Here is a 20345-nt window from a genome sequence, read left to right on the forward strand (position 1 = left end):
TCTGGCGAGGGAACTAGAACAGTCTGCAGACACCTGGAATCCCCTCTCCTGGACACAGAGGTCAAATGCCTCCTCTTTGCAGACGACCTTGTGCTTCTGTCCCCAACCAAGGAGGGACTACAGCAACATCTAGACCTGCCTGCACAGTTTCTGTCAAAATTGGGCCCTAACAGTCAATCTAAAAAAGACTAAAATTCTTGTTTTCCAAAAAAGAACCAGAAATCAGGATCCCAAATATCGATTCCTCCTGGGAACTAACCAATTAGAATACACCAAAAATTATACTTACCTTGGTCTAAACATCAGCACCACAGGCCACTTCCAAAAAGCTGCAAATGACCTGAGAGACAAGGCACGAAGGGCTTTTTACGCCATCAAAAGAAATGTTAAAATTGACCATCCCAATCAAAATCTGGCTTAAAATTATTGAATCCATTATAGAACCCATTGCGTTATATGGCTGTGAAATCTGGGGCCCCACCTTACAAACCAAGAATTTGCCAAGTGGGACAAACACCCCATAGAAAGTCTGCACGCAGAATTCTGTAAAAACATATTAAGAGTTCAACGCAAAACCCCAAACAATGCCTGCAGAGCTGAATTAGGAGTGTACCCTTTAATCATCAAAATACAAAAAAAGAGCAACTAAATTCTACCTACACCTTAGCCAAAGTGAGGGAAAATACCTTCCACCACAAAGCCCTTCTATGCCAAAAGATGAAGCCAGATAAGAGTCCTCTCATCCAGCTAGTCCAGAGGCTCTGCTCACCAAACCCCACAGAGCCTCAAGACAGCAGCCACCTTATTAATCCAAAACAAATAGCAAAACAGCAAAAAGAAAAGTACATTGTTTATTGGAAAGAAGTTGCACTAAAGCAAAATAAATTAGAATGCTATTTGAATCTAAAAAGACAGTACACAATGGCAGAATACCTGATCACTGTGTCCTGAACCAAAAATAAGGAAGACATTAACTAAATACAGACTCAGTGAGCACAGCCTGGCCATAGAGACAGGCCGTCACAGGCAGACATGGCTGCCCATGAGAGGACGAGGCTGTGCTCTGTCTGCTCACAGGGAGAAGTGGAGACAGAGCTCCACCTTCCTAACAGAATGTGACCACTATAAAGACATTCGAACCAAATACTTCCCCAAAATACCAGCATATACAAGGAATTTGAAAATGTAACAATAATAGAGAGAGACTGGTTTATTTATTGGGAGAAAAACCTAACTGCTGTATTTTAGCAGCAAAGTATGTATCAGCCTGGTCATGGCCTTAGAGACACCCACAATGAGGAAAATGTATAATATGGCAAACATAACATGTTTTCATTTTTGTTTTAATATTTTGTTTACATTTTACTGTAATTTTTCAGAATTTCAAATTTAGTATTTGATTTTTACTATTATTATTATCATTATATAACCTGTATGTGCGTATGTATGTGTATGTATGGGTATATGCGTGTGTGTATATACGTGTGGGTGTGTATACATGTGTGTATGCGTATACATATATATATATGTATATATACATATGTTTGTGTGTATCTATTGTGTATCTATTTTGTGTGGTGTAGCTACACGTATGTATATGTTAAACTGCCGTGTGTGTCTCTGTATGTGAGTGTGTGAAATATAAGTATATATAAGGCCATGATTGATTAATATTTCTGTAATTCTACCGTTGCTTTGGCAATATGAACAATTGTTGTTTTCATGCCAATAAAGCCCTTTGAACTGAACTGAACTGAGAGAGAGAGAGAGAGAGAGAGAGAAGAAGAGAGAGAGAGAGAGAGAGAGAGAGAGAGAGAGAGAGAGAGTGAGGTCTTTGGAAAGGAGGAAATTGAGAGAAAAAGAGATGTACAGACAGATGGTGAGACATGTAGAGAGAGAAAGAGAGAGAGAGGCCTGAAAGACAAACTCGCTCAACAGATGTGCATTTCTGTTTCTGAGAGACCTGGATATTGCCGCGGCATGGAGGCTGCTTGTAGCAAATGCGGGTGCATTGTACCATTTTATATCATGTGTTTATGTCTCATTGATCTGAAAAAAATGCCGGTAGACAAGCAATTCATGGGACTGTTGGGGGATGTGGTGTCTGAAAGAGAAGAGAGAGTCGGACATTGACACTGACAGTATTCTGCACACATTTCTCCGTAAATGTATAAATAGTGTACCAAAAGTTAAGCCAATGATGACTCTTTCATAGAACATTTCATTTCTTATTCAGCTATTTCCTACCAAAAACGGTCACAAACCAAGTTTTGGTCATGGCTAGGCTGGGTTGGCCAGGGTGTTTGACCAAAAAGAAGAACAGGTTTTTGTGAGCGTGTGTGTGCTTTTGTGCATATATGTGTGTATCCTCCCAGCCATTCTGGCAGGGCCACTCTTGCTGCCATGTCTTGGTGCTCCATATGTCCAGGCCTCAAGCACACACACACACACACTTACTGTCTTCCGTTCATGGACACAAAAGGTTGTCAGTTCAGCTCATTAGTTTGAAGCCTCGTAAAATATTATTGCAGTTTTTTTAAAGTAAAAATAAATTTGTTTTTTATTTGCTTAAATGTGTCTGAATTTTTGTCCTCTCTTCATAAACATTGCTGGCACCTGGCTGGTGAATTAAATTGAGAAGATAAAAAGGGGCCTAAGTTGTATTTATTTTGGTGTAATCATTAGGATTAAGCTGGTGAAGAAACGCATTAATGCCTAATCCTCCAATACCCCCCTTCTCCTCTCTTTTTTCCAGCCCCTCTCCCTGCCTCCATCCCTTCCCTCCTCCCTCGCCCAAGCTTTAAAGCGCTTTTAATTCGGGGGACAGAAAAAAACAGAGGCACTCGTACGGAGCAGCTTTGAGACTCTGCCAAGCTCTCGTTTGCATTGTGGGCTTACAGCTGGGCTCGCTCTTTCCTTTCTCTTGCTCTCTTTCTTTCTGTGCCCCCCCCCCAACTCTCTTTTCTTCCTCCCTCTTTCTGTGGCTGCTTTTTCTAGATGGGTTTTGTGCCGTTGAAAAACACGGGGTGGGAGGAAGGGTTTGGGGAATGGGGGGAATTGGAGGGTCACTTGTCATGAGGCCAACTTTTTGGGGTTTCCATCCAGGGCTCCTGCTCAGACAATGCGCGCGCGCGCACACACACACACACACACCCTTCCTCCTTTTCTCCTCGTGACAGGCTGTAAACACGTGGGGTGCATGGGGAGGCACATCCAGAGGGAGAGAGGGGTACATTGTGGCACGCTCTCACAAGGCTAACCTCAGCCCCCCACACGCAAACTTCAAACCCTCGTCCCCCTTCAGCTGCCTGGGTTCGCACCAACACGATTGCTCTAGCTGTACGGAGGAATGGTGGAAGAGGGAGAGAAATGGACACAGGGCAGAGGGAGGAGCAGAGGCAGAACGAGAGAGAGAGAGAGAGAGAGAGAGACAAAGAGAAAGACAGACAGCCATGCAGATGGAAGACCAGAAGAGAAATTAAATGGAGAATTGGAGACACGGAGAGAGAGACAGAGAGATAAAGGGTGATGCAGGGAGAAAATGAGAGCGAGCGAGACAGAGACGCGGTAGACGGTGCCAATAAAGACACAGATCTGATAACGCACTCTGAAGACTCCCAATGCATCTTATCTCCAGAAAACACTGATATTAAAGCCGATTGAGACATGGCGCAGTCATTTACTTTCACGCAAGAGACGACCACAAATGCTGGGCTGTTATGACTGTCAACTGATTTTTACAAGGGATAAAGTCATCAGGTCTTTCATGCCGTCTTACTCCATAACTGGTCTCCGTCCTAAATCTCAATCCACTTGGCTACATCTTGTGGCAGTGTAAAAGGACTCCTAAAAACCCACAAAGAGACGATAATCTCCTGATGTTTTTTGTCGAGGAAAGAAAACACTCACTTCCCCCAAAGCCTCCCTGTGGACTGTTTGGCAGACAGGACTCCCATCACTCGGATGGAGCTGCCAAGCTCTTAAACACCAGAAAGTTCTAGGCTTGAACTGGTCCAAGCATGCACTGTAGGTTCAAATGTAGTGGAAATATGGTCTTTCATACTAAAACCGGGCAATTGAACCCAGGTTGGGTGTTCACCCTTCAGACAGAAGGAGACATATTTGGGACCCTCGACGTGAAAGAACTGTAAGTGATTATGGAAAGAAGTACACAATCTAGAGTCAGACTGAAAGCAAAAAATATACATCAGATAATGAAGTGATGTTTGTAAGACATTTTGTTTCTGAGTATGTCCTTGCATGAAGACAAAATTGAGGGAGAAATTCAATGAAAGAAAAGCAGGATGAAAGCAGAGGCTGCCAAGCCAGGGTGACCAGCGTTCTAACATCCATGCTCATCAAATTCTAAATGAATCATTTCCGAGTGCATTAGATTGCGCTAATACCAGGGCAGGAAAATGTATGTTTAATTTGAATAACAAATGAATCCTTTTAGAGGGAGCTGAGCAATTTTCCAAACATGCTTGTCGATTATGATCACACTTCCCAAGGATCCCTTTAGTGTGGAAAAAGGTTTTTTCCATCTCCATGACAACTTGAAGAGCAAAATGAGGTAGAGAGAATGATTTCAGATCCCTGTTGAAAACAGAGGCAGCTCATGTCAAGAAACCAAAACATAGTTAAGCACTTCATTATTTGTAATTATAATTATCATATAGAATTTGATATGTAATTATATATCAATATGATGATTATAATTATATCAAGATACTTTTATTACATTATTATCTACTATAGTATAATGTATCATAATTAGGATCGCCCAAACAAGCATGAGTATTGATGTTATTATTTATAAAAGCAAAAAGCTAATTTTTGCTAAGTGCACATTGATTCTCGTCAAATACTATACATAAAAAGGCAATTTGTGGCTAGCTAGTTTCAGTAACAATACATACTGTTATATAAATGACAGTAACAACTGTATGTGATGGTCTCACAGTAACACAGCAGTGTATTATGGGATATATCAACATGAAACCTTAATAGACTGACACATATTTTGCAGGCATATTTTTCATACATGTGTTTGTTCAACAAAATGTGGTGTTCAGATAATAAAACACAGATTAAAACTTGTGAAAACATCTTGGTCGATTACAATAAAGCGGGTGTCACATGTCACGGGTACGTCCCTGACCACACAGCTGTACTATGGGAGTGAAGGCCAGAGCTGATGCAGCTGAGGCCTCCAGCGCACCGTCATCTGACCAGTCAGGAGGTCAAGCCTCCAGCCTCCAAGATCTCAATCATACACAGCTTTTAGTCATCTCACGATCTCTGTACGACACACGCACGCACCAACACGGGGACACACGGGTATGAGGACATGGACATGGCTGACAGAGACGAGGGAAACGAGGTGCTCAGCTTTCTCTTTCCCCCTTTCGGCCTGGCTCACACGCGGACGCTTAGCTCAGCCAGACTATTTCAGCCGCCGTGTTCAAAACTCCCGGAGGAAGCCTGACCTCACTGCGACTCCTTGGTTGAAACACTTGGCACTAATTGCCTGGGAAAACAGGAAATTGCGGTCTCTGAAAACGTAATGTTTATACTTACGTTCCCTTTTTACAGACGACTATGATTACACACCCATGATTGATTAGGAGTGTATACTGCAATACAAGTCAACACGGCAACAGGTACTGTTCGGGTTTACAATGTTTTTATGTGTAGTTAAGGTGTTTTTTTATGAGTATATTGACTGGGGCTTGAAGTCATCTTTTCAAAGTTTTCTCTACAGTTGACATCTTTTTCATAAAAATGAATCCTTGAACCTACTCAGAGTCATGACTCAATGAGTATTGCAGAAGGAATTCCAACTTTCAACATTTCTACATTCTCCTGCCTCCTCCAGACTTATGATTCACAAACAAAGCTCTCGTTCCGTTTGCATGATTCAAGTCAGAGAGCTTTACAGGTGCAGTCCTAGCGTCATGTAATAATACTGTACTTCCTCCTTCACCTGGTTCACAGCCTGCCCCCTCCCCTCCCCCCAGTCGAAGGCCTGTCAACCTGCGTACCTGCAGACTTCCTGTTCCGGCCCATCAATCAACCTGCTTCCTTTCATGTCCACACCCTTTATTTCACCCCCGTGGCCAAACACAAACCCTTACTCCTCATTTCATGGATCATAGATCCTCCTTGCGTGCCTTCACAGTGTGTCACAGATCCTCTGTGTCTTTACATGTACACTCCAACTCGACAGAGTCCAAATGAGAGGAAGAGATGGAGAAATACAGTCGAGAAAGAGTTACGTGAGAGAGTTTATGTGTGGTGTGTGACAGATAAACAGCCAGGCAGACAGCCAGGCAGGCAGGCAGACAGCGTGCATGTGTGCGAGTGGGTGTGTCTGTGTGTGTCAGCCAAACTTTGCAATCTGATCCCTGGCATTTGAATGCACTGCTCCAGTCTGGTTCCCCTCGAAGGGCTGTGAATGCTTGACAAGTAGACACACCTGGCCTACATACATACTCTGAAGCCACACACCCTAAAGATACCTAAAGCCTCCTTGCGTCTCTTTTACAGAAACGGGATGTGTGTTGACAGGGATGCATTATAAAGATTACCGTGCCAAAGCGTTTCTTGTGTAGATTAATGTTCACAAACACTCAAAGGATCATCTCGGAGAAATGTAAGACCATTACTAAAAGGCTTTGATAAACGTTAAAGACATTCCAGGCCGTTTTTGTCTGCGTGAACTATTCCAGGAAAGTCCGAAAGCATTCCGTTTGTGTACAGCTCGCTGTTGGAACAAGACAAGAAGAGGAAACATGGAGAGAGAGAGAGAGAGAGAGAGAGAGAGAGAGAGAGAGAGAGAGAGAGAGAGAGAGATGAAAGGCGACGTGGGAGATAAAGAGATCTACAGTACAGAGAGTGGAGGAGAAATGAAATGAGGTGTATAGCTCGGGTGAAGGGGGGGGGGGGGGGAGAGTGTGTGTGTGGGGGGGGGAGGGTGTAGGGGGCCATCGAGGGGCTTGCAGAGAAAGAGGTGGACCCTGGGATATGTGACGGAGCCCCCCCATTTGCATATAAATGCGGCCAATCTTCAGTAACGCGGCAGGGGGCATGAGGGGGGTTAAGTGGGAGGCTTTGACTTGGCTTAAACAGCAGGGCTTGATTTAGTTGGTGTGGCTGGGCTAGTGTGTAGCAAGCTGTTATTTGCCAATCAGTGGCATCACCAGAGCCTGGCGACGAAGGAGGCCCAGAGACTTGGATAGTGTGTTTGTTCTGAATACATGGATCTGTGGGTGGATCTGTGAAGCCACATACAAATAGCAGGGCTACTGAGTAACACACATTCAAAAACATACACACTCACTTCCTGAATACGACACTATGATAGGTAATTCAGTTATTTGTGCATGTTGGCACTGAAGGGTTATAGGACCATGTGCTAGAGTTTCAGTTTGAGTATTCCTGAAATGAAATATGTTTTTTTAATATGTTTTTCTTCAGTTTGCATTTTGCACAATTTGAACAAGATATTCTATGGTGTACATACATTTAGTTTGTATGTGTGTGTGTGTGATTGATTTAGTATGTGCCTGTGTGTATTTCTTCTTGCCTGTGAGTGTGTGTGTGTGAGAGAGTGTGTGTGTGAGGGTGGTTTATGCCAAGTCCTTCAGGAGCATGGAGCATTGAACTCAACAATGAGCTCCTCTTAAAATATAAAACAAAGAGCGAAGGGCAAAAAGGGCAGGAAACACACAGATGCCTTTTCCATGTCCCCCTCTCTCTGTCGCCTCAAATGGCGTGATTTAAATGTAAATAGAACCAAACAATATTGTTGCAATGGACTAAAGTACATCATCCTTTGGGCAAGGGCTTCTTTAGATTCCCTAAAATAACCCTTCTCCCTTGACCTCTTTCCCATTGCCTTTGTCGGGAGATGACATTGCAACAATGAACAAATGATCACAGGCCTCACTTATTGTTAATTGTTTGTTAATAATTGCTGTCACTCAATGCAGACTTGTATGGAAATCATTAGCCTGGCTTTGGACTCTACATGGGGCTGCTGAGGAGGAAGTGTGTAAGAGGAATCATTTGGAACGCTCACCGTTTGACACAGATTTGGTCACGGGACATCATCCAAAGCATCGCCAGATATCAAAAACGAAGACATTATTACTATCCATTTTGTATTACGGTACATTTATTCATTTATCAGATGAAAAAATAAGGAGAGCAGAGGATCAAGTAGAAGTCGGGATGCCAGATGGCTTGTTACACATATCCATCTGGGAAGTCACCCTTGGAAACTGTATGGACAAGGGCAGGTACTATCAAAAATACTTGTTCAGGTGATTGAATTCACCGTCTGAGTACAGCTGTTTTAACAATTTTGGGGGATTATAATATGACTGAAGTACCGTTGGGAACACCTTGAAACACTGACCTTCCCCTGTTAAGTGCAAACTGTAAACTTTTGACTGGAATTTTGTTTTATATTTAGCTGCAGGTGGGAAGGCTTCAACTAATTCAACAAATTCTTTTCAGACTGTCAAAAACCAGACTGTCAAAAACCAGAAAATATGGTTGAGCATCACATCTTACGACAATGGAAAGACGCCACAGCGGTAAGAGGAAGTCTTTCGTAATTGGGGTTGATGACATACATTTGATGACCCGCATGGTTTGAACTGTCTTCAAAGGGCTTGTGTTTCCTCACTCGTTTTGTTTCCAGTTCCACACCAAATGACTTTTTAGGATTCCAGACTTGAAATAAAGAAAATGAGGGTCATGTGCAACCCCCCCCCCCCCTCTCCACGCCCCCCTGCCCCGTCACCCCCCTGCCCCAGACACACACATAGCCCCCATACGAAATGGCCTTTCACTTCAAACAACTGGACTTCATCAATACTATAAGTAATAGTTCCAGGCTGGCCCTCTAGACCTAATCCGTTCCAGAAATGAGAGAGAGAGAGAAAAAAGAAAGGGAGAGAAAGAGAGGAGGGAGAGAGAGAGAGAGAGAGAGAGAGAGAGAGAGAGAGAGAGAGAGAGAGAGAGAGAGAGAGAGAGAGAGAGAGAGAGAGAGAGAGAGAATGCTTTGGTTAAAGGCCTTATTACCTGAATTACCTGACATGATAGTGGATTCTGAGGTACTTTGGTTCATAATCTTTATATCTCTGAGCTCACAGACCGTGTAAAGTGTTTGTAACAGACTGATTTTACTGACCTCAATTTATACTTCTTATATACCTTCCTCATGATTTTCATAGGGAAAGTGCATGTAAAATTGTCAAAGAAAGAAAACCTCATCGTTTAACTTGTGCAGGAAATGTAACACATGGAATTCAAGAAATCCAAGAAGTCCATGGTGCAGCCATGTTTAATAAAAAATGTTTATTCATCAACTGTTCAGCCATGTTTAATAAAAAACATGTTTATTCATAACACAAATAAGGTGAAAACACAAGTTTAAAATGGACTCAAAAGTGCAAAAATGTTAAACTGATAAAATGTTTGTCAAATGTTCACTGGCTATTTTGCTGGGTATGTCTGTCACAAAGGAAGGGTTTTTAGAGAGTGACCATGTGCAGTGACAGTTGGTCCACATCATGTGATGTCCACTTGGCATTTGAGAAGCTCTGGGAGTGCTGGTTGGCTAGGTGTCAGTGTGAGGTCATTATTGGATGGTTTCAAATGACAGGGCCGCGAGCAAATCTCCGGGTAGCAGGTTCGTCAGCTGGAGGTCAGGGCACGGTGTGTGTGTCTGTGCGTGTGTGTGTGTGTTGTTACATTGAAACACAGGAAACCACCACACCAGCCACAGCAGTTACTTTATCCGACTATCACACTCACCTCAACGGTCATTGTCCTGTAAATTCATGGGTGGAATGGAAAATCCTGTTTCCCACACACATACACACACTATCTAATTCTCATAATAGTCTTTCCTGTGCTTTAAGCACGACCTACACCACCCACTATATAGCTTTGACATACATTGCCTCACTCACATGACTCATTGTCCCTTTGGGTAGATACTGATGAAACACATTGGGATAAACACACACACAGTTACACATCAAAGATACATCAGGGACTACTAAAAGCTGAAGCTATCACTGTAATGAATGGGTTAAACACATGATATCTTCCTTTCTGTTTCCACTTCTGATCTCTGTCTGATGTTTTATCCAGAACACACACACACACGCACTTACACACACACACATTTACATTTAGTCATTTAGCAGACGCTCTTATCCAGAGCGACTTACAGTAAGTACAGGGACATTCCCCCTGAGGCAAGTAGGGGGAAGTGCCTTGCCCAAGGACACAACGTCAGTTGACACAGCAGAGAATCGAACTGGCAACCTTCAGATTACTAGCCCGCACACACACACACACACATTGATGACAAACACCCACTGTTGGGAAAAACCTGTTAAATACTTCTATCGTGATCAGTTGGGTCATTTAACAGTTATCTTACACAAAAACCATTCCAAATATGCGCATTACATACTTAAGCTCTTACGGTCATGGCCCATATGGTTTTGGCTGTTACTCGTCATGGTATCACACATGAAGCATTGCTTCATCGTTGACTTGACAAGGTAATGTGGGTCGGATCCCGTTTCAACAATTCTGCTTATTCATGGTTTTCCATGTGTACATGCAGGCTCACAATGCACATATATATATATGTACTGTACACATGAGCACATAACAAAATCCATATATTGATTAATATACTGATATAGACACACACACACCATCCACCTGATCTCCTCCAGTGTCAGTATTCCACCCACACATCCAGCACAGGCCTGATTGCAATCCTCAGGAATGATTGACAGGACCACTATGACTCCTCTGTGCATCAGACAGACTGCCAAGACACGCCACACTGATTAATAAATAAAACACAAGCTTAATAAAAACATGGTGACTGCCACCCATAGAAATAGCGCAACAGCCATTCCCACCAAACTACCCACCAACAGAAACCCACACACACATGCTAAGCATTTACACACACCAGCAACAACCTTTTTTATATATATATATTCCCATTCCTCTCTCTCTCCCAGTTCTCTTTCCATTTATTACAACTGACAGGATGTGATGTGATCTTGTCAGACTGGGCGCTAACACAGTGCTGAGTAGACGCTTATCAGGCATCGTGAAATTAGCCACAAATTTTCAATGAAGTGCCCACGACGACACAGGGACAAGGGAGGACGCTTTATGAGGATAAAAAAGAGAGAGAGAGAGAGACAAAGAAACACATAAAGAAAGAGAGAGGGAAGGTTACAAAAAGAGGCCAATTTCCTGAAAGGAATATTGATCAGATCGTCTGTGTCTGGCCCCTGCCAGAGAGGCTGGAGAGAGCAGGGAAGTGGGTGTTGGGGCTCCCATCTGTGCTAGCAGTGCACGACTTGGTGTGAATGCAGTGCATGTACGTAGCACGGCGAGGCACTCTCCTGCGCCAGGCCTTGGATGCTTGGTCTACTTACTAAAAGGTCTATGATGCTCGTGTGGCGGCGCAGAATGCTAAGACAGTGCTTTTGGGCGGCTCGCGAGATCCTTGGTGCCCATCATGGCGTCAAATGCGTTTATTCATTGGCCTATTTATTTTTGCCGAATGTGGATCGCTCATCCAAACAGCTTTGTGCGACAATGCGCGTCCCCGGGTCCTGAACAACACACCTGGAAGATGTTAACTCCATACCAGTGTTCTGTCGATTTGTCCTGTGGCAAAACAAGCGCACAGCTATAGGGCTAACCCTATCCTTAACCTTGGTGTGCTCATGCAAACTAATCCCTGATAGGACAATCTGAAGGGTAGGATAAAACGTTAGGACACCGGTTCTCGAGATAATCGTGCAACAGATAGACACACACTCACAGACACACATACAGAGACATAATTCTATAGTTAGACATATGTGTCCTTGTCTCCTTCCTACACTGGCATGGCCCAGCTCTTCCAGAGGTAATTATAAGTATGAATTTGAACATGGCCTAACCACATACATATATGCAGTTGCTAGATTGGCTCATCAGGACCAAAGGGAAGGTTTACCTATTTAGCCTTTTATCGCTAAAGAGGTCATGGTCACGCATTCGTCTCACCCCCGTATGTGTCAGGGTATGAGAGCTGAGCTCTTGCTGTGAGTTTTCTCCCCAGGATTCTCTCGCAGTGCACAGCTGAACTCAATGCTCCCGAACACACACACACACAACCTGTAAACAATTCATGAGGACCTCTCTATTTTTCATGTGGTGGAAATGGATGTTTCATGTTGAGATGCAGAGAAAAAGAGAGAGAAAGTAATTGAAGGAGAATGTAAACAAAGGTGACGGTGATAATAAAACAAGAATTCCATGACAGAATCTGTAGGGTAGATTTATTTCCTGTCCTTATGTGCCAAAAGTAAACAATTACTTATCTTGTGCCACTTCCCTTCCCGAACAGAAACGCGTGCACACGTATGCACGGCGTGCATTGCACGCATTCACACACATACTGGCTGGTCTAACTTGGTAGTGGTGGTAATGGACTCTGAGATGCTGATTAGTTGTAAATGGCGCTAGATGGAGGGAGACTGCGGTGCAATCACGCTCGTCTAATGAAGCTATGGCTAGCCACAGCAGCTCCGCAGGGAGCTGGCCCCGCAACGGAGTGGGGCTGCCCAGGAGCCCTAATTGAAAGTAATGATAATTAATATCATCATCCTAATCACAGATTGTTACCAAGGATGTTTATGACATTTTTTCTTTCTCACCCCGAGACATTAAAGAGCATGGTTTGCTAAAAAAGACGGATTTCTAAATCAAGCTTTATAACTGGGTAAAATCTAAATTTTAATTGTTGTCTTGCAGTCTGAAGGTTAATTTGTTACTTCATTTAAAATCAAAAAATGTTTTCCAGATCCAAGCGATTCATCTTTGTATAAATGTTATTTGATAGCTCGGATAACAAGCTGGGATGAATTAATACCAGGAACACACTGGAAGTTGAGGAACACACGTTTTTTTCAAAAGCTGCGTGGAGCCCTTGTCGGATTGTGTGACAGGGATGCATTTGAAAGGCAAACGAGGGTAGTAAAATGGGAAAGATAAGCAGCGTGGATACATTTGCTTGGAAGCCCTCAGCTTAGCGCTTTATTGCTTTAGCTTTATGACCGTGATATGATTATCATCAGCGTTTGCAAGGAAGGGAGTAAGGGACAGTCAATGGAAACAGCAGCTGGTCATTGAATGAGAGATTGTGTGTGGAATGACAGGTTGACAGTCTAATGATGTTGTACTGACACAATTTAACGGTGTAATGATGCTTCAGTAATAGTCTTCACATGTGCAATGACACTGTTTTAACTGCAGTGACAATGACGCAGCGACACGTTACATTTTCAGGCAAAACATTGAAACACAAAAAAACGACACCCAAGATTGACAGGTTACAGCACAAACCCATAAAAACACCCTTTCCACATTCGCTCTCCTTCAAACAAACCTATAGTTACCCAGTTAGTTAAAATAGCCCTACAACTACATCCTTTCATTTGCAAATAAGGTCACAGCATAGAATCTGAACTGACAATCAAGGATAAACGCTTCAGAACTCACTGGGCACGCATTAGACCAATTCTAGCTTATTGGGTAAGGGGGACATATGTAGCTAAATGAACCGTGCACCCCTGGGACATGCAAAGCTGCAAGACCTCCCACAACAATTATCTTTGTTGTTATCATGTCAACTGAGCTACTCTTATAAGCTGCATGTGGAAACCAACACAGGGAACACTGCCCCTTTGTCTAATATGAGTGTCAATAACAACAAGTATGAGAGAAAGAATAGGTAAAAGATTATGACTTAAAAAGGATTTAAACGGGGGTAAGCAAGGTGTAGTCTTGGCTTATTGTCTACATAACATATTACTATTATTTTGTTATCACCATTAAACCTGATGGCTGGACTCTTACATATAGTCTGATGATAAGTTAAGGTAAGAGTTACTTTGAAATTACTTTGTTAATTTTCAAGTTTAAGTTCATTTGCCATTTGGAACAAAAATTGAATAATACTAAATAATTCAATTGAAAATAACATAACACAATTATTTACCAGGCTAAAGTGTGTGTGTGGGTGTGTGTGTGTGTGTGTGTGTTTGAATGTGTTCATGGCTTGAGGTATTTATGTATCAACTTGGAACTCTTGGCTGCAAAGTGATGAAAGATTGCCCACTGTTTCTATGAGATGAGGAAACTGCTATTAATGCAAAGAGGTTCTTGAAGTAATCTGAACAATGTTGATGTATACCGCTGTGCAGTAATGGTCGACACTCGCACACATAAAACAACTCAACGTTTTAAAAACTGCCTACACCATTAGTGGAGGCCATTGAGGCTCCTGTGTCTACTGTCTAACTCCTCTTTAACCTCACATTGCCTCAAACCCTCTCCTTCTTCCCTTCCATTGCTCTCCTCATTCCACTCTGCTCCTACACGCTCTCTTCCCCACTCCCTTTTACACCTACACCCCCACCCCCTTCTGGACCACCCAGACAGCCAACGCAGCACTCTCCAGCTGTTCCTTTGCCATGCTCTCTGTTTGTGCTACTTTGTTTCCTCCTGGCTGAGGTCAGATTGACTGTGCTCGCTCTTTTTCCTCCTCCCCTCCCTCTCTCTACCTTAGTTCTCCCCCCCTCTCTCTCTCTTTCTCCTCCTCCCCTCCCTCTCTCTACCTTAGTTCTCCCCCCCCCTCTCTCTCTCTCTTTCTCTCTCTCTCTCTCTCTCTCTCTCTCTCTCTCTCTCTCTCTCTCTCTCTCTCTCTCTCTCTCTCTCTCTCTCTCTCTCTCTCTCTCTCTCTCTCTCTCTCTCTCTCTGTCACTCCTGCTTGTCTCGCTCTACGCATGGCCCCACAAAGGAGGCAGGAAAGATGGCCTTTTGTGTCTGATGCAGGTGTCCTGGTCCATGAAAGGCCCACAGGAACCAAGCCAGGATCCTCAGGGGTCCTTTCTGCCCAGACCTCCCCCACCTGAACTGGATCAAATTCTTGATGAGTCAGTCACAGGCATGCACTTTTTGTCAGCTGTGGTGCTAACACTTGTTTGGTGGGCCATGTGGCTGAATCCCGATTCTAAGAGACGAGTCAAATAGGAAATAAACAAACAAGTGGGAGTAACGGGCAAAAAAAAGTATCCAAAAAGTTTGGACACGAATCTCTGAGTACAGTAATGCATCAAGAATCTACCTATAGGGTACTCCCTTCACTATGTCAGGTGATGAAGGAATAGTGAGTATTTTCAATTCCACCAGCGTGGACAATTCCTTGCAACTTGACACCACTGTCCCTTGAACGCTTGAACTGGCTGAGTGTTTTTTGTCTCTCAGAATCTCTCAGTGAAAATCTAGTTTTCCCATAACCAATGGATGGTTAAATGCAAACGTATCCTAGCAAGGAAAGGGTTCAAGCAAAAGGATCCCAGTTCTAGAAGGAGCCCTCGTTAGTCATTCCCAGTTGAGATGCTCCATCGTTAACAGACAACAAGAACAGCCTTGGGGGGTGGAACAGGGCAGAGTCGTCCCCTGACACCAATCTGGGGCACGTTTAACATTTCGCCAATGATTCAAGTTAAAAGATGAAGAGGGTGAATTGATCCTGGATCTGTGCCTTTGGGGCAGCTTCACCCTGTGGCCATTGGAGTTGGAGATGAGTGGAGGGTTTGTTTTCCTGCTGTACTGGCTGATTACAAAGACCTTTTACTTTTGCGTTTAAAAATCCCACAAAATGTCACTTCCCCTACACCTAGCCTAAAAACATGTTTTGGGGTCTTTATGGTTTACAGATGTTTGTTTTTATTTTTTTTACAAATGCTTGATTCTGTGTGCTCTTCCTTAAGGTTTATTGTTGGTCAACATGACACGATTATTCCGATAGTGTTGTTTTCTGATGCGGGGACTGTTTCACAAGGGACTTAAGTACTCAAGGTGTCCAATTATCCACATAGTAGTAAGACTGGGACTCTTGAGTCCTATTCACACGGGGGTATGAGGGGCAAGAAATAAATTGTGTTTGTGATTTCATCCAGTCCCGGCAGAGGCGAGAAGGAGGGGAGAAGGAGGGGAGAAGGGAGTAAAATGAGGGAAGATGATGACAGGGGGATGGGAATGATGAAAGTAGGAGGAGGGAACTTCACCTTACTTTAACGTGTGGTCATAGGATTTACATTTTCAACAGGGTTGTTGTTTGTCTTCTTAAACATCCACATACCTGTGTTATTAGAATTTTACAAATGACACTAGGAGGCTTCCAGATTGAATTGTGCAGTATTGCACCACATCCTGACTGCAGATAGACATGTAGCTTGCCTGTTGCTGTCCTGCCATATTGTAATATTGTTGTGGTTTAAACAGGAAATCCCCTTTCTTAGAACAACAAATGTTTGTTTGAGATTTAGATGATATGTATTTAATGGGTAAGCAATTTTAATAGTTATAGTCCGGTAAATAATGTGACTTTGTAATGGGTAAATTATAGTTATAAATGTGCATGTGTTCCAATCTTTCTACATTTGTTTTTGATATTGTTTTCACCCCCTGCATCCTTAGCACCCTGCAGGCCTGAAAACCAACCCCCACCAAACACACACACACACAACTCCCCCTTTACCCCTCCCCCCACTCCCCCACTCCCCCTCCACTTGGCTATCGGACATCAATCTGGCCAGTAGCGTCTGTTCAGGCTCACAAAGCAATTAAACGCATTGAGAGTGAAAGCTCTAATCAATCCCTGCCCTTCTCTGACACACGCGTACATGCGCATACGCACAAACCTGAGCGGCCACTCACAAACACACGTCCTTGCAGGCACACACAGCCCTGCCCAGCCGATCAGGACCCAGGCACACACAGCCCTGGCCAGCCGGTCAGGACCCAGGCACACACAGCCCTGGCCAGCCGATCAGGACCCAGGCACACACAGCCCTGGCCAGCCGATCAGGACCCAGGCTCCTCCGGCCTCTCCCAGCTCACGGAGCAGACCAAACAGCCTCTTAAAATGGACCACTTTAGACAGGATATTTTAACAGGTCTGCACATTATCAGGGCTCTTGCCCTGCCTGCAGTCAAGCACACTGCCATTAACGAGTGTGTATAACATGTGTTGGGAACAGGAACCAAGCTAGGAGTCGAGCGTCAACCTTTCAGGTCATGTCCAGAATGCTGGCTGTGCACACTCTTCACTGGTTCACTATTGATGAACCCCTAGGACTCCTTCATCCTTAGCACTTCTGTAGCTCAGTAGATGGGGTTTATAACCCCATCATATCAGAGGGAAAGTTATATGTTAAAATGCCCATCCAAGTATAATGCAAAGTACCTTTAGATCTAGTGGTATCCTGGTCAGAGTGCCTGCCTGCTTTTCTAAGAGAAGAATGAGTACTATAGCACGTCACAGTCATTCACACAGATGTAAATGTCATCGGCAGTGGTGTGGGGGACTTTTCTAGAACCCCCCAGGCCATTGTTGAAGGGGTGTGGGGAGGGGGAGTCATTATACCTCTGTTCCCCACAAAACAACCTGATAACTTTTGTCACATTTTTTCATTTGGGGTTCTTCAGAACTTGTGAGGGCCTACTAATTCAAATCCATCTCCAAAAAACAGATACCCCTTTCATGGCAAACAGACAACAAATCTACAATAAAAAAATTTGTTCAAAGCTTCGTAGATACATTCAAATTCAAATTTTCATACAATTTAATACTTTTTAAGCCATATATAATTACCCTAATCTGTACACTCCACTATCTATGAATCATATAATACATGGCCCATTTTACATTATAGCAAGCAAATTATTTAACAAGATACAAACTGTCATGTCATCTTCCCGCATTGCTTAGAATTATTGATTTATGAAATATCGACCAAATGTCTTTGCTCATGCTTTTATGGACAAGTTCAACGCTTTGATCATTGTGAGCATTGTGATGCAAAATCTATATCGGCAGTTGCGGCGATTGATATGCTGTTCTTTTTACACAACAGCCATGTCATCAGGGGGATGTTTATTTAACTTGTAAATAGTCTGTAAAATGTAGGACTGTACTGTATTTTCGTCATATTCCTTGTTGAGTGCAAAATATGAATTCTAGCTTCTTGGCCCAAAGATGAATACTGAGTAAACTCAGCTTATTAGGCACTGCTCATGGCTCTGAGATGGTGTTTGTCGACTCCTCTAACTATCCACTCTCTATGTCTATTTTTCGGCTGTTTTCACACTCATTCTTGGATGCTGTTCAGAAGCTAAGTTTAGGCTGCCACTGACTGGGACAAGGAAGTCCCCCTTTTCAGAACATTGCCTGAGGTGACTTGTCTTCATAAAAGAGACACCCATGATCTAAGCTTCATCATTAGGTTGTTGTACAGACATCATACCCTCTTGTGAACGCTATCTTTTGTTAGGATTGTGTCAGATACTGAGTTGCCAGTCTCTGAGGCCCATGGCTTAGCCAGCTCTTGGAAATGCAACATGCTGCTCTGAAGTGCAGAATTCAATACATCGCTATATATTTATATTGATCCAATATTTAAACATTAATAGTTAGATGACCATTTGAGTGGTGGAATGTGGCTTGATTCTTTCTGAAGTCATAACAAAAAATATAAAATAATATTGAGAGAGAAAGAGAGAGAAAGAGAGAGAGCGAAAGTGAGGCATGATTAGATCTGTCAGGAAATGCTGAGTGAACAGGGAAGGAAAGCTATGTTTTTTGTCTCTAGTTCATTGCTGAATCACTAATTCGCAGAACAGTGAAATTTTTCCTTGCTTGTGAAGGAGGTGATAAACCCCATGAACGGTTTATTCCAGTTGAAGATGCCATCATATTCATGATTCATCTCTTCTGTGGCATCTACTGTCAAAACATCAGCATGATGGCTCGATCTGAGTCATATAGATAGTGCTTTTGTTCATGTGTCAGATTTCTAAGCATTGTGTAGGTGGGCCATTGTCCTAAATGATTGATTATTCCATGCGGTTGCCTTCTCTTCCGTATTCCTGCTTATATATTTTTCATATATCAAATAGGCCTACTGCCATTCTGTTTTAGGAGAGAAAGGCAAAGGCCTTCATTTACGAAATTGCATAGGCTAAGTAGGCTATTGATGCATTTAAAAATCATAATCACCATGAAGAAATAGCTGAGTCATAGCTATCATCCCATCTATATATGTTGATCAATATCAATAGATGGAAACCACACCTGCCAGTCTGTCTCTTTTCACAAAATTTTAAGAGATTAAGTAAGCAACAGTCTGTTGAATATGTTTAATAAGTCAAGTACGTCTATTCCGTGATCACAAACTGAGTTTTGGAGACCAGGAAAAACACGTTATAACATTCGGTAAGATACATGCATCGCCTGGTACAGATGCTTAAGCACTCATAAAACGTTATTGTGAAGCCTAGAAAATATTTGAAGTTGACCATCCTCTTGTGGTTATAAACAAAGGCTATATGGGAGGGCGCTCGTGTTTGTCCTATGCGGAGTGGGTCACAGAAGCGAGGAAAACTGCGTTGAGAAAACTAGCAATGTTCATTAACGTTTAAAATAAAGTGACCCACATAAAAGACGAAGACACAACAGAACCTATTCTGTTCCCGGGTTGGATGGATATTTTCACTCGGTCCCTAGCAAGACCAGGTTTTAAAGTTACCGCTGTCCATGGTGACGGATGTGATAGGCTGAAGGGGGGGAAGAAAGGAGCTCGCCTTGTTTCAGATTAGCAGTGCTGCTGGAGAGTTCACTCGTCGTCTGTAAGCTCCAGCCAAAACGTGACATCAAACCTTTTTTATTTTATTTATTTCGTTCTCTTTAATACTCGCAAACAAGATGTAACTCCTTTCAGACAACATTTGCTTTCATTCAGAACATTCATGTCGTTCCACACAGCCGGGACTGAGTGCTAACGCCGAGCTGTAATGCGAATGGAAGTTATTGTTGTGAATTGTTTTGACTATGTTATGTCGAAGTAAGTTTTGTTTTTTGTCCATCTTTTTTCGTTGTTGACCTCCAATTTGGGATTTACCGACGATATCCGAATCTTCGTGGTAATCACAGAAGAAGGATTCTGCAAAGCCAGCTAGTTTACACCAGACCAGGGGATTTAAATCGTATTTGGTGTGCTCCGGAGAGGCGAGTCAAAGAAAGAAATTCATGTGGCCATTCTCTTTATAGCAAAACATTTTGGATTGCAGAATGAGCAAGGAAAGACCTAAGAGGAATATTATCCAAAAGAAATACGTGAGTATTTATATCTCAATGTGCAATATCAAATCTACCTTCGCAAGTTTGCACG

General features: G+C 42.9%; 1 protein-coding gene across 1 annotated transcript in view; it reads left to right on the top strand.

The window, feature by feature from the left end:
- The first annotated feature begins 19773 nt into the window (after window positions 1–19773).
- jarid2b (jumonji and AT-rich interaction domain containing 2b) overlaps window positions 19774–20345 on the top strand; it is an 85123-nt gene continuing 84551 nt past the window's right edge. Inside the window, 1 exon segment of the mRNA XM_067255476.1 lies at window positions 19774–20290. Within this exon segment, the coding sequence (XP_067111577.1) occupies window positions 20246–20290 (45 nt within the window). The 5' untranslated portion in view covers window positions 19774–20245.

This window comes from Osmerus mordax, chromosome 18, assembly GCF_038355195.1.
Source record: "Osmerus mordax isolate fOsmMor3 chromosome 18, fOsmMor3.pri, whole genome shotgun sequence".
Lineage (NCBI taxonomy): Eukaryota > Metazoa > Chordata > Actinopteri > Osmeriformes > Osmeridae > Osmerus > Osmerus mordax.